Genomic DNA, 14,809 nt, shown 5'->3' on the forward strand with positions numbered 1-14,809 from the left:
TTACATGGGAGGGAAAGATAGATGGTCGTCTGTGTTTGGAGAAGAATAATGTCCCTGTCAGACGTTACCGTTTCTGCCATTCGGTGCCAAAACATTGGTGATGATGTTGCCTGGAATTTATTACCAGCTATCATCATGACACACCATGACAGAAAACACACTTTCAATTACTGGATGCTGCTTCTTCAGTTACATGACTCCAACACTATAATCTGTGCTAGTCCTTAGTATACTTTAGGAGCTTACTGTATATCTGTATTCCCTTTATGCACCATTGTACTGTATACAGTTTCATAACACACACACAGGATTTTTGTGTAGCCTTTACTAGATTTGATTCGATGTGATTATACAGTACATGCAATTATACATACCACAAAGATAGGCTTGTGTAAAACTTAAGAAGCTATTGTTGAAATGGCATGGCTGTAGAGATAATCTAAATCATAATGACAGTGGTGGAAAATGTGGAACTCTTGCTCCATTTAATGTCTCAGGGCTTCACTGCAATCAAATCTGACTGTTTTGTAGCTGTCATAGAGACATGGGCAAGTATCACTGGGCAAGGTAGATCTACAGTACATGGCAGAGAGAGGCAGTGAAGCATCTCAAACAAGAGACTGGACAGCGAGGCTGGCTAAGTCACGTCACTGAGCGTGCATGCACGCATGCAGTGTTTGAGTCGATGGCATGCTGACACACACATTCAAATACACACACACACACACACACACAGGCACACAGGCACATACACACACGTGCACACAAGCACACGTGCACAGTGCACACACACTCATGTATGTGAGATACAAACTCCTCCATGCACATTTAAGTCCGTAATGCACAAATACTCTCTCACACACACACACACACACACACACACACACACACACACACACACACACATACATACACATAGTCCAAATTGCATACTCACTCTTGTACTGAGAACCAGAAAAACACACACACACACACACACACACACACACACAGTACACTTTGAAGACACAGCACTGGCAGGACACCTGTCACAAAGCATTATTTACTGTAGACCTCAATGCCACCCACACACAGGCCTGTGAATTACCCCCCTGCTCCCTCTCACGCACACCACCATGGGAACATCCCTCCAACACACACACACACACACACACACACACACACACACATCTTTCATCACTCCCAGTCCTCTGGGAGACTGTCCTGTGAAGAACAGCCACACACACACACACACACACACACACACACTCAAGCCTTTCCTGCTGTCACTAACTGCTGAGGCTAGCCTTTCCCCCCCTCAGTACTGAGAGCCTCTGAAGAAGCGTCTCAGTAGTGAGTGAGGGACTTGGCTGTTTGAGAATGTTCTCTCTTTTTGTGGCGAGCAGACAGAGTAAACCCGGGCCTGGGGTCTCTGAGCAGCTTACCTTCCTGATCCGCTCGGGCCCGCCGTTATTAAAAGGTCTTTACGGCGGTTCTCCGCAGATTTCACCCCGCAGAACAATGTGAGAGTGTGAGGGTTTGTTTTAGAGGATTTGCCATCTCCCACCACCACCACCACCCCCCACCCCCTATCCTCAGTACACGTGATCTTCCGCAAGAAAAAAAAAAAGAATCTTATTGCCGGTATCTGTCTCAGTCGAGCGTGGCACAGAGAGACATTAAGGTCACGGTGCCTTCCAATACAAGACCGGTCTTCTTCTTTTACCGATATCGGAGAAACAGGATACATGGCTGTTTTGTGTTTTGAGATTTGTTCGAGGTTAAAAATAGCCTCTGGTTTGTACCTGCTCTCGATCAATTATTGATAGGAGTCTCTTGAACTGCTCACTGCACTCTTAACCTTGGCCAGGAATCCTTCTGTCGCTAACAGCTGACCGGCTTCAATACAGATCCATCGACCGTTGGTGACGCCATGTGCCTTCATGGTCAGACCACTCTTCTCTGCGTCGTGCTGGTGTAGAAAGGCTGACGCAACAGGCCTAGATAAACCTGAGAGTGGCTCACTGAAGGTTGCCAGGCCAGAGACCCAAGTGAAATGGATCCAGCCCCTTATCTGACAAGGGTTCCGAGGCGTCTGGGCCGGCAGTGGACCAGATCTGGGCCAGATTGAGTTGGCGTCATGTTCCGGTTGTAGTTCTCATTTAGTTACTGGCTCTGGAAAGTAAATGGCCAATCTCAGAATCACCCAGTGAGAGTCTTGGGTGGCCTCTGTGAGAACGCACTGTTTCCATAGCACGCTGGAGAGAGTTGGTGTAGTCTTGCACAGTGATGGGCTCATGAGATAGAGAATTGTCTCCAGCAAGGCGTATAGTGTGGCCTGCTCTTACATCATCAGAGAGACTTTAAATCCAAGTGACCAGTGACCACCCCCAGACCACCCCACTCCTACACTAACCCCACCCCAACCTATTGTACCCCCACCTTCTCTTATCACTGCACCGGATTTGACTTGATTGGATCATGAAGCTCCTCATTCATATAGATGGTGGACTATTAGGTGCAGAATATGCAATGCCCTTCTTTTCTATACCATTTCCTATCACAATCTCTATATTACTGTCTCCAGTCCTCTCTCCCATCATGCGTTCATGGCTTTGATATTAGAGCAGTGAACAAGAATGCAGGGGTTTAGTTACTGTAGGTTCAACTGGATCCATCTAAGCTCACCTTCGTACTTTCGTAGCTCACTGGAAAGGGCAGATCAGGGCCAAGTGAGTGGACCTCATGCTGGATCCCTCGTTATTACTATTGCCATCTCAGTCAAGCGTCCTCTCAGACCTTAAACACAGCTGAACGCTGCTCTAGGCAAATAAACCTCAGGATCAAAGCTTCCTGTTTCTCTGGATACAGAGAATCTCTGTGTCCAGGGATCTCCTGTGTGGATCCTCCAGAGGTGGTTTATACTATACAGAGAACAAGCACATTCATACAGTGCAGACCTCTAAAAATACTGTGCAAATGGATTATATATAGATCATCCGCATAGTACAGTATTTAGTGCTGTTCTCGTAAGCAGATATTTTTGCACATTTTCTGCTAAAAGTAGACGGGCAGGGTCCAGCATTCACAATGCACCCACTTCATCTCTGTATTACGAGGTGTTACTGTGTGTACAACTGCTACAGTGCACCGAAAGCGTTCAGTGTTTGACTGTTTATTTTTTGTTTCCGTGTGTGTAGATCTACCCTGACCCCGAGCTGGAACAGCAGATCCTGGCTCTAGCCATCCGCTGCATCCACAGTGAGGAGGGCTGCCGCTGGAGTGGACCCATGAAACAGCTGCAGGTCAGTCTGGGGCCTGCGACAGTGTTTCTTTCTTTCTTTCTTTCTTTCTTTCTTTCTTTCTTTCTTTCTTTCTTTCTTTCTTTCTTTCTTTCTTTCTTTCTTTCTTTCTTTCTTTCTTTCTTTCTTTCTTTCTTTCTTTCTTTCTTCCTTTCTTTCTTCCTTTCTTTCCTTTCCTCACTGCTTCTGTCTATCTCCTCCTCCCCTCTGTGTCCTCTCTAACCCATACATTTCTTAAAAGCACCTCTCTGCTCATACATACAGTGTACTGTACCAAATGGAGTGTTCTTCTGCCTCTTACCTTCATGTAAGGGCACATAGAGGTGATTTTCTTTTCTCTCTGTGTGTATGACCATGTTTTATTTGTTTTGTGTTTTTTATTGACCTCTGTTCTCTCTTCCTTTGACTCCTCTGTCCACCCCTAGGGTCACTTCTCCACTTGCGCCTTTAACGTGATCCCCTGCCCCAACCGCTGCGCCATCAAGCTGACGCGCCGCGACCTGCCTGAGCACCTGCAGCACGACTGCCCCAAGCGCAAGGTCAAGTGCGAGTTCTGCGGCAGCGAGTTCACTGGCGAGGCCTACGAGGTACAGCCCTAACACACCTCTGTTTGTGTGTGTATGTGTGTGTTTGACAGTGTGTTTGTCTGTGGTGATCTTTCTATAACTCTCAGGATGTGTGTGTGTGTGTGTTTGGGGGTTTGGAAAGGCAGGGTTCTTCAGTGTCAGGTTTTCATCTTCAAACTATTGCTCAGAGTTGCTCATAGACCAGCTCTACAGCATTGTGCTGATTTGCCTGTGTGATGGTTAGATACGGTGCTTTTCATCATTGTGTATTTGTGTGTGTGTGTGTGTATGTGTGTGTGTGTGTGTGTTCAGGCACACGTGTTGCAGCCCACCGAAGCCAGTATGAGCAAAAGTAAATAGAATGGTGATTTATATTGAGTGTGAGCACAAACACACACACGCCCAGTGTGAGTTGGCCTGAGTTGTAGCCTGGCGTTGGTTTACTAAAGCACTTTGTAAAGCCTCCACTGCAGGCGATCTCATTGACCCGTTGGATGGATTTGTTTGTGCTAAAAATCTTTTCTGCCTTCCAACACCCTTAAGCAAACCAGCGGCTGGAGTTTGTCCTCCAAATTATATTTTCCAGGCGCACACGCGCTAACACACACGTGCACACACACACACACACACACACACATTTTCTCTCTTTCACTGTCTTTCCTCCTTCTGTCTGTCTGTCTCTCTCTCTCTCTCACTCACTCCCTCCCTCACTCACACTCACACACATACACACACTACACACAGAGAGAGAGAGAGAGAGAGAGAGGCGTATACACATGCACATCTATGAATGGCATACTTGTTACTGTATGTTGACTTCAGGAAGTGCTGTGCAACAAAGTCCCTCTATGGGCGCACAGTCAGTCTACTGGTGTGAGTAAAATGGCTCAACTGTACGCTGCCCTCAGAGAGAGAAAGAGAGAGAGAAAGAGAGAGAGAAAGAGAGAGAGAGAGAGAGAGATGGAGAGAAGCATTCTGTGTGTCTATGTTTAGATACTTTGGCAATGCAAAGCTATCTGTCATGCTAATAAAGCACGCTTGAATGGAATTGAAATCGACACAGAAAGCAAATGAAAGAGACAGTCAAAGCCAGAGAAAGATGGAGAGAGAAAGATGGAGAGAGGTGGGCTTACTGAAATAAAGTGTCTGAAGAAGAGCTACACGAGCACAAGTGTTGTTTCTTAATAAATACACACGTTTATATGCTCGTATTGCTCACTGTGCAGGCCATCAGCGGCGGTGTTACCACAGGCACTCTGTAGCAGCGCTCCTCCTTTGTGCTTATTTCAGGAGCAGCTTGTGAAAGTGCCTCGGTCATAAACACACGTAATTGTGTGAACAGTTTGAATCGGGGCGCCTTTTAATAGCCATGGTTAAAAACAGTAATGTGGAGGATGGTGTTCTTATTTTTCCTAGTGTGGATATTACTGAACCCTGAATGATCATCTCTCTCTCTCTTTCTCTCTTTGTCCCTGCCTTTCTGTTCTTTCTTTTTGTTATCTCTCCTCTCTTTATCTCTGCTCCTCTTTCTCCTACTCTCCATATCTCCTCTCTTCTCTCCACTCCCTTCTCTCTTTCTCTTTTGCTATCTCTCCTCTCCCCTCGCTCTCCCCGCTGTCTTTGTCTCTTCTCCTTCTCTCTCTCCCTCTCTTTATCTCTCTACTCCCTCTCTCTTTCCCTCCACCCCCTCTTTATCCCTCCTCTCTCCCTCTCTCCATCTCTCCTCTCCCCCTCTCTTTATCTCTACTCCTCCCTCTCTCCCTCTCTCCCCTCTGCTCCCCCCTGCTGCAGAACCACCAGGGCATCTGCCCCCAGGAGAGCGTGTACTGCGAGAACAAGTGTGGCGCCCGTATGATGCGCCGGCTGCTGCCCCAGCACAGCATGGCCGAGTGCCCCAAGCGCACGCAGCCCTGCAAGTACTGCGGCAAGGAGTTCGTCTTCGACACCATCCAGGTGAGTCCGCCTCGTCTCGCCGCCCCCCCCCTGTCCCGTCGGCGTCTCGCCCGTGCCAGGTCGTGCCAGGTCGCGCCAAGCTCCTGCGCTGACCCGCCGCCACAGAGAGCTAGCTGCCTTAGACGTCTCAGCAGCTGGTCTCTCAGCCTACACACAAATAGCAGGTTCCCTTTCACCTACATAGTAGTTATTGAGTGGGAGGCCGGTTGTGCTATCAGTTCTTAACAGATAATGCACCTGCTTGCACTATCTCGGTTAGGAGTCCATGAAGCAACCAGCCTAGAACTTTCTACTTGCCAAACTTGTCAAACACACAGAAGGTCTTGTGTATGTTTTTATTACACCCCCCCCCCCCCTCCCGCCCCCCCCTTGAGTCTTTGCCTTTGCTGAGGCTATACACAGACTTCAGCAGGAGGGAGGATGCCTAGTGTGGGAGGGCTTTGATGTGCCGGTACTCTCAGCCCCGTGTGTGTGTGTGTGTGTATGCGTGTGTGTATGCGTGTGTGTATGTACAGTACATTGCGGGGAGAGTATGAGAGTGTGTCAGCGTTCCCTCACAGCGGTTGGTGGGTGGGTGGCATGATGACGGTTCAGGGCGGTGCGAGTGAGGTGGCGTGGGGCAGAGGTGGATGTGATCGCTGGCTCTCTGGAGCGCCCCGTGCCAGCCTGCTGCCAACGCCACTGGCACGGCCAAGTCCCCACGCCACCGAACTGCACCTGTGCCCAAACACACACACACACACACACACTCTATACATACTGTATACAGATAAACACACACACACAAACATGCACACACACTCTATATATTCACTGATATGCGTGCGCACACACAGACACACACAGACACACACACACAAACTCATTAAACTCACGCATCCTCTCACATGCACATACAAATTCTCTCACACGCACACACACACTCACACACCCCATCATGCACGCTTACACTAGCACACACACACACACACACCCTATCGTTCACACTCACACTAGCACACATTCTCTCACGGCCACATGCACACACATGGGTTCACGCTAACACACACACACACACACACACACACACACACAGATTCCCTGACACCTGGTGGCCTGTGTTGTTCCTGTGAGGAGATCCCTTTCACAGGTTCATGCTGGGGAGTCCTCCTGACTCATAGGTCACCCCCGCCGCCGCCACCGTCACTGCCGCGGGGTTTCCTCCGTCGCCCTCGCCCCTTGGCCCCTCCGGTCCACTCACCCACATGTTCCGGCGCCCGTGTTTGCCCCACCGCTGCGTCTGTCCTTTTCGGAGCCTCGCTAATTGACCTCGATGACTGTGCCGCGCGGCGCGCTCTCAGATAGGCCAAGGGGAAATTCTCTGCGCGCTTGTGGCGCTACAAAACCACAGACTAGCCATCTCTAATTGGTGACATGTTTAGTTTAGTTGAATTTCACGGATTGCTGCAGGCTGTTACATTCATTGTGCCGGGTCAGCCTCAGTGCGTCTGTATTAACTCTGATCCTGGTTTATTTATAAAAAGATTTGAACAAACGATAACTTGGCAAATAATGTGTTAATGTTCAAAAGCTGCAGTCCCTTGACAGGCTGCTTTATTCACACTGCTGGTACTATACATGCGTCATGTTTCCGTGTAACTGTGATCTGATTTTGTTTCTGAGGAAATAACATGGTGAAGCAGTCATGTCATGTGTTTAATGTTGATACTGCAGCTCTATCCTCCTCATCCTCATCCTCACCTTCGTCTCTCTCTTTGGTACACAGAACCACCAGTATCACTGCCCCCGTTTCCCGGTGCAGTGCCCCAACCAGTGTGGCACGCCCAACATCGCCCGCGAGGACCTGGCCAACCACGTGAAGGAAAGCTGTGGCAGTGCCCTCGTCCTCTGCCCCTTTAAGGACGCCGGCTGCAAGCACAGGGTAAGCGCATTGGTGGCCACAACACACACACACACACACACACACACATAAAGAAATAACACTTAAATCCACTTTGCCTCAGTCACTTAAAACAGCAGCATGTCTAAAGAAAGACAACAAGATTACTAGCGGTAGTCACACCAGCTTCATTTCAGTGGGTTAAAAAAAGAAAAAAAAAATGGCATGAGTCCTCAGGAATTCTTTTCGCGTGGCTGAATTCCGGACAGGATGCCAGCGAGTCATGAGTCAGACAACTGCAAAACATCTTCACCCCTCAAACCCCCCCCCCCCCCCCCCTGCCCCTCCCCCCCCCCACTGCCCCGTTGTGACTGACTCACTGCCCGGATGCCAGGCTGCCAGCTCCACTGCCCACCCAGCTAGTGGCATCACGTCCCTGACAGCGACAGGCACTGACCTGTCTTTCAGCCTGGCGTCCTGGTCATACCAGGCAGCTGGTAGAGGCCAGTGGGCACCAGTGTGAGCAATCAGGCCACAACACAGGATGAGAAAAGACTGACCGCAGTGTTCAAAACATCCACTTATTCACTGCGTAGCGCACTATATTGTGATCAACAACCCTACAGCTATGCACTATATAGAGCGCTATGGATGTACTATGAAGGCGTGGATCTGGAGGAGTGGATTTTATTTCTTACAGTACATTTGTTGAAAACTTGATAACAGTTTCCTATGGGATGTTGTGGATATTAGAAAAAAGACACACGCACGTTTCAGAAGTACTGTAGAGTTTCTTTATTTTAAAGCTTCAGTCAGTGACACTTTAAAGTACAGTATGTCTACGAGATGTAAGATTACTGTCTTGTTATTGTCACTTGGAGCCTGTCAGGCGTGATTGGTCTGCTTTTCCCTTTTCTGCTCGTAATTGAGCATCTAGAATTAAATGCCGCGCATACATCCGAAATTACTGGAGCAGCTGCCACGAATGCTGTCCGGAACAATGACGGTCTTTACAGGGAAAACGCAGGAAATCTGCCTCTGGGGTCCGTTTTAATGAGAGTCACACTTTTCCGATCTGACAGGGCATTTTTTTGTTCTATTTTTCAACACATTAACTTGATGTGAATCGGATACTGACTCTTTGTGCGTGTGAGAGATAGTGTGTTTGTGTGTGTGTGTGTGTGTGTGTTCACTCCGAACTTTCTTGTCGCTAAAGCAGGCTAGTTTCCTGCTTGGAGCAATCAGCTTTGTTCTCCGTTGCAAACCGGAGGGAAAAGAGAAAGAAAAGAGAGAAAAAGGAGGAAGTTGGGGATGCTGAGTGCATCATTTATGGAGGAGGAGGCGGCCATGTTTAAATTCATAAAGGCCCCTGCTTGAGCTGGAGAATCTGCTGAAGGATTCAGGCCACCGTAGTCATGCACGCAGACAATCGCTCTGTTCTTCTGGAAAAGGCCTTCGAGTTGATGCTCCCCTGCTGCCACTTTCCCTGGGAGTCTCCCTTGAGTGGCTACGGAGTCTATTTCCTATCAACTTAAGTGGAAATCAGTGGTCAAATTAAATTATTCTCTTTTACAACGATTTTCACTTAAAACAGCTTCAAAGGCATTCCGTGAAGTCAGTGCTGTGTCATAAAGCTAATTGAATTTCGGGTGCTGACGGGACTAATAGTGAGCGGTGGATCTCTCTTGCACACTCACCGGCCTCCAGCCCCATAAACTCCCTGCAGCGTGCTTGCACAGCCATATTGGATTGCATATTTATGTTCAGTTTTTTGGGAACGGGGATGGAAGGGGGGGAACGGGGATGTTGAAGTTTTGTTCCAAATACTCTGGTCACCGACTATGAGGCATTGTGTTGCAGATTCCATGCATGGTTCCAATGTTATATTAATGGAATGTTAATGTGATGCTGTGAGACAGCACTGCAGTGCATCTGAGATCATGAGCTGCTATGGCTTCACTCACAAGCCTGTATCTTGCAGTGTCCCAAGATGGCTGGTAGCCAACTGGATGCATTTGGGGCAATTGATAGGCTCTTGATTGACAGGAAATCTTTTTGAGTCTAAACGGCAGCTTGATCACCAGTTCTACCTACAGTATATCAGTTCCATAATGCCATCACTCACTTTTTTTTTCTTATTTTCTCTCTCTCTCTCTCTTGCAGTGTCCCAAGATGGCGGTCGGGCGTCACCTGGAGGAGACCACCAAGTCGCACCTGACCATGATGTGCAGCCTGGTGGCGCGCCAGCGGCAGGAGCTGATCGAGCTGCGGCGCGAGGTGGAAGAGCTCTCCGTCAGCCACGACGGCGTGCTCATCTGGAAGCTGTGCGACTACTCGCGCAAGCTCCAGGAGGCCAAGCTGCGCAACAACCACGAGTTCTTCAGCCCGGCCTTCTACACGCACCGCTACGGCTACAAGCTCCAGGTGTCGGCCTTCCTCAACGGCAACGGCAGCGGCGAGGGCACGCACCTGTCCATCTACATCCGCGTGCTGCCCGGCGAGTACGACAACCTGCTGGAGTGGCCCTTCTCCTACAAGGTGACCTTCTCCATCCTGGACCAGAGCGACCCGTCGCTCTCCAAGCCGCAGCACATCACAGAGACCTTCAACCCCGACCCCAACTGGAAGAACTTCCAGAAGCCGAGCGCGGCGGCGGGGGGCGGAGGAGGAGGCGGCGGCAGCCGCGACTCCATGGACGAGAGCATGCTGGGCTTCGGCTACCCCAAGTTCATCTCCCACGAAGAGATCAAGAAGCGCAACTACATCCGCGACAACGCCATCTTCCTCAAAGCCTCCATAGAGATCCCACAGAAGATCATGACCTGAGCTGTTACGTGTTTAAAGAAAAAGAAGAACCGAGACGATTTGTTGTCATGTGAAGTCACAAAAGAGTCATATGGATGAGACTGTTTGTTTTGTTTTCTTTGTGATTTTTATTTTTCCGTTGGTGAAGACTGGAGTAGATGTGCTTAAACGCATATTCTGTTTTATAGACATTACCTTTTCCCATTCAGAGGCACTCCTAATGGACCCGGAGGTTGTCTGTGTTGGTTACGTCTGACCAGATGGAGAAGCTGGTGATTTTTTCTAAAAAAAAAATGTAGGAGATTCGCAGTGGTTGGTCTGCAGAACCATCACTCTGAAACATTTTTGTTTTAAAATCGTTATCCTTCCTTGGATTGCTTTTTGACACTTTGTTTTTTCAATCTGCATCAAAGCCTTGGGGGAAAAAATCAATAGTGCCTAGAGAGAGTTGTTTTGGAAATTCTGTGTTGTTTTTATTGTCTCTGTGATGCAGATATAAATATAGAACAAACAAACGAAAAAAACAAACAAACAAAAGGCGAAGTGTGGCAAGGAAAGCAGTACGGTCTTTGCACTTAAACGGAATGTTTGTTTAACGCATCTCATCGAAGCTTGGAGGTCGGACTGAGACGGTCCTGAAGCTTGTGAAGAAAAAGGCTCGAAGATGTTAGGAATTCAACAGGGACACTCGAAACACACTTGCCTTTTTTATTTACACACTCCTCTCTCACCCTTGTGCTCAGTGCCGCAGTTCACGACCTTGTGTTTTCTTTTCCCCCTGTTCGAACATTTTAAGTGAACTAACAGCAACTGTGAGGTAAACAACTTTTTCTTTGTCTATCCGTGTCCCATCACTCTAGTAAGATGATACTGGATGGAAAGTTCTAGAAAGCCAAACTAACTCCACCCTGTTGTCTTTGTCTAACGACAGATTGAACTCCTCGTAGACTTTAGAACCATTTAACTACTATTCTTTTTCGAGCCACCATTGCATTTTGAAATCTGTAGCACTTGATCAGGATCCAGGCACACAGCTGCTTATAGTTTTGATTAGACACACCACCAGTTGATTCCATGTTTGAGGCAGTAGGAGTTACAGTTGAAAGCTGTTCATGTGGGCCTTAGTTGAAAAGAAGAAAAGAAGCCTCCACTGGCTGATTGGAAGGTTCCTGGACCACGAAGGTGCTAAATATAGTCAATGTGGGGAAATCGGAATTCACACACAACACACACACACACACACACACACACACACACACACATACACACACAGAGACACACACACACACACACACACACACACACACACAATCATACTCATTGTCCTGTGTAAAGCAGGACCTACACACGTGAATGAGTGCGGAGATAAAACGCAGCCATGGAGAGTTTGTTTACATATCGGGAGAGTTCCATAGTGTCACTCTTGGCCTGTGTTTGACTAGCCAACCCATGTCGTCCTTGACTGTCGACCATAAACGTTTCATACTGTTACGTGCACTTGGAACTCTTAAAACCTCCTTCCAACAGTTGGAAGCAGTGGTGGTGTTGATGAGGGCTTCTTTTCTTTCTTTCTTCCTATCTTTTATTTCTTTCTTTCATTTTTTTCTTTGTCTCCGGAGTGGACAACCTGTCAACCAATGGAACCAAATTGTTTTGTTTTTTCACATGTAAAACTGTGAGCAGTGAATTTGAGCTTTATTTCAAGTTCAACGTGTTTGTCGATTCTGTTTTGTTTTTGTTTGTGTGTTCTCTTTAATCTGGCTGGTGCTTGCTGGCACTCTGAAAAGGTGGCCCTCCACTCCATGGGATTGGTGGGACTTGACACAGTGAGGTGCTGGTAACCATGGTCACCACTAAAGCAGAGGACTCTTAGGAAAAGGAGTGGGGGGGTGGGGTTGAGGCCTGATGAAAGATGATTGTCTGTGTCACCCAATCAGATTGCAGATGGACTGGTGGCAGAGTTTTGTTTATAAATGTTATAAATAAATATATAATATATGTGAATACTAACAGTTTTGGGGCAAGGGGAGGGGTGGTGTTTTAGAGGAGGAGAGAGAAAGCAGAAGCACATGAGGTGTTTTTCTTTTTTTACTTGACAAGGAAAAGTCTGGGGATTTGATCATGCAATGATACCAGCCAATATTTTACAACAATTTTATGACAAACTGAGATTTCATTTTATGTTTTTTTTTCTTTTGTCTTTCTTTTTGTAAGATACTGTATTTTGCAAACGTTTTATACAACATGTCTTCGAAGTGTGGAGTTCTGAAGAAGGTGGACGGGAGGTTGTGGTGCTTAGGAACTTCAACAGCCTCCCGTACGAGTTGTCATCTCTCATTGCTGATGATTGGGCTTGATTTTCATGTCCCTCCCCCCCTTTACTTTATTTGGTCTGCTTTCTTGGATTTCAAATACTCAGATGTTTCTGTCTGCATTATTTCCTCTTAAAAAGTATTTATTTTAAGGAGCCATCGCCTAAGCTTGATTTGAAGCGATTGGCCCTCAGAAGAAAAGAGCAGAAAAAAAGAAAAAAGTGTTTTTAAAAAATGTCAACTCATGGTTGCTTGTAAAATTACCCTTAAAATAATAAAATACCGTCAATATAATGTCGTGGTGCTGTTGGTCGTTATTTGTGCTGTTCCAAACACATTTGCATGGCTCAACAATCTGCGTAACATGTGTGGACCGAGTGCTCACTGACCCTATTGTTTTTGTGATGCTAGTTTCGGTCACATGCTCACCACTCTCAGTCCCTCTTTCTTTCTCTCTCTCTCTCTCACACTCACACACACACACACACTCTCTCTCTCTCTTTCTTTCTCTCTCTCTCTCTTTCTCACTCTCTCTGTCCCTCAGTCCCTGTGTCTCTTCCTCACTCACAGCGTGAGAATGCCGTCCCCACAAATATTTACAACCACTGTTGACAATTCTCCTGTTTGCGTTCGCACACTGTTATTTGGTGCGGAGGCACGCAAGGCAAACCCAGCAACACCCCATCTGCAGTGTCAAGAAAACGCATCGCTGCACTGCCCCGCATAACATATCAAATGTACTGCTCTGTCTGCATGACTGCAAGCACGTCCCCACACTTTTGAGCAGAGAACGAACAGCAGCGAACGAGTGCTGGAAATGGACGGAGACGGAAGGAGGTTCGACTTGAATAGTGATGCTTCTCAGCCAGCGGCGTCGCGCTGCCTGATGGTCCTTTGAGGACCCACGGTCCCCTTTGTGGCTGTGGAGAAGAGAAACATTTCATTGAGAGGCTGGCCCCGAGTCAGCAGATCGGCCAGCCAGCCAGCCAGCCAGCCAGCCAGCGAGCTCTCCTCCTGAACGGGACTTGACTCAGCTCTTTGTTTTTTTGCTTTGTCTGGTCAGTTTAGGAGGCAAGAAAGCTACAGTGCAGCCACAAACACACACGCACACACACACACACACACACACACACACACACACACACACACACATACACACACACTCTCTCTCACTCACTCACTCACTCACACACACACACACACACACAAACACACACACTCACATATACACACACACATACACACACACACACTGTGTGTGTTCTTGAATGCTCAGGGACACGGGGGAGTGAGGGGAAAGTGGGAGGGAGGAAAGAGAGAGAGAGGGAAAGGAAGTGAGAGAGACTTGTACGGCGCTTTGATGTGGTGGCAAGCTTACTCTCTGGACACTGAGAGTGGGGGAGGGCCTTTGTAGAGAAAAAACGGATTTTGGGGGGGTGCACACCTACCTCAAAGTTCCTGAGAGGTCCCTTAGGAGGACAGACGCTCTTTCAATTATGAGAGACTTCTCAGGGCCTGCCTCTGAACTCTCTTTTGACCAAAACAAAAAAAAAACAAAAAACAAACAAACAAGTTGTGACTGTTCTCGTGTGGTATATCTGCTGTGGGTGTATAATCAGCTCAAAGAAAGTTCATTATAGATCAAAAGCATTGATCATGACTTTTCCATATAGGTCTCCGGGGCTCACATGAGGCTGCTGGGATCACTGCCAGTGTGTGGTTGGCGGCATCATTCAACTGTGAGAGTTTTCAGAGTGCGATGACTAAGACGGTCCATTTTCCACGCACACACTATCTCTCCCTGCTCTCTCTCTCTTTCTTTTCTCTCTCTGCCCTCTTCTCTTACTCCCTTCATCTCGGTCTCTCCCCTCCTTCTATTTTCCTTCCCTCTCCTAACTGTCCGCTTCTCATCTCTTTCGCCCTCACACACGCTCTCTCACTCCCCTTCTCTCCTCTCACTTGTTTGTATCCTCTAACTGTCTCTTTCTCCCTCCCTCTCTTGTTCCTATCCTC

At 47.7% G+C, this 14,809-nt stretch overlaps 1 protein-coding gene across 1 annotated transcript in view; it reads left to right on the forward strand.

The window, feature by feature from the left end:
- traf4a (tnf receptor-associated factor 4a) overlaps window positions 1-13,090 on the forward strand; it is a 39,102-nt gene extending 26,012 nt beyond the window's left edge. The window contains exons 3-7 of the mRNA XM_062552741.1: window positions 3,180-3,284; window positions 3,707-3,868; window positions 5,639-5,800; window positions 7,566-7,721; window positions 9,843-13,090. Coding sequence (XP_062408725.1) covers window positions 3,180-3,284; window positions 3,707-3,868; window positions 5,639-5,800; window positions 7,566-7,721; window positions 9,843-10,505 — 1,248 coding nt within the window. The 3' untranslated portion in view covers window positions 10,506-13,090. The remainder of the gene's footprint in view (window positions 1-3,179; window positions 3,285-3,706; window positions 3,869-5,638; window positions 5,801-7,565; window positions 7,722-9,842) is intronic.
- The last annotated feature ends 1,719 nt before the right edge of the window (window positions 13,091-14,809 follow it).

The sequence above is a fragment of the Sardina pilchardus genome, chromosome 13 (genome assembly GCF_963854185.1).
Source record: "Sardina pilchardus chromosome 13, fSarPil1.1, whole genome shotgun sequence".
NCBI classification, from domain to species: Eukaryota; Metazoa; Chordata; class Actinopteri; order Clupeiformes; family Clupeidae; genus Sardina; species Sardina pilchardus.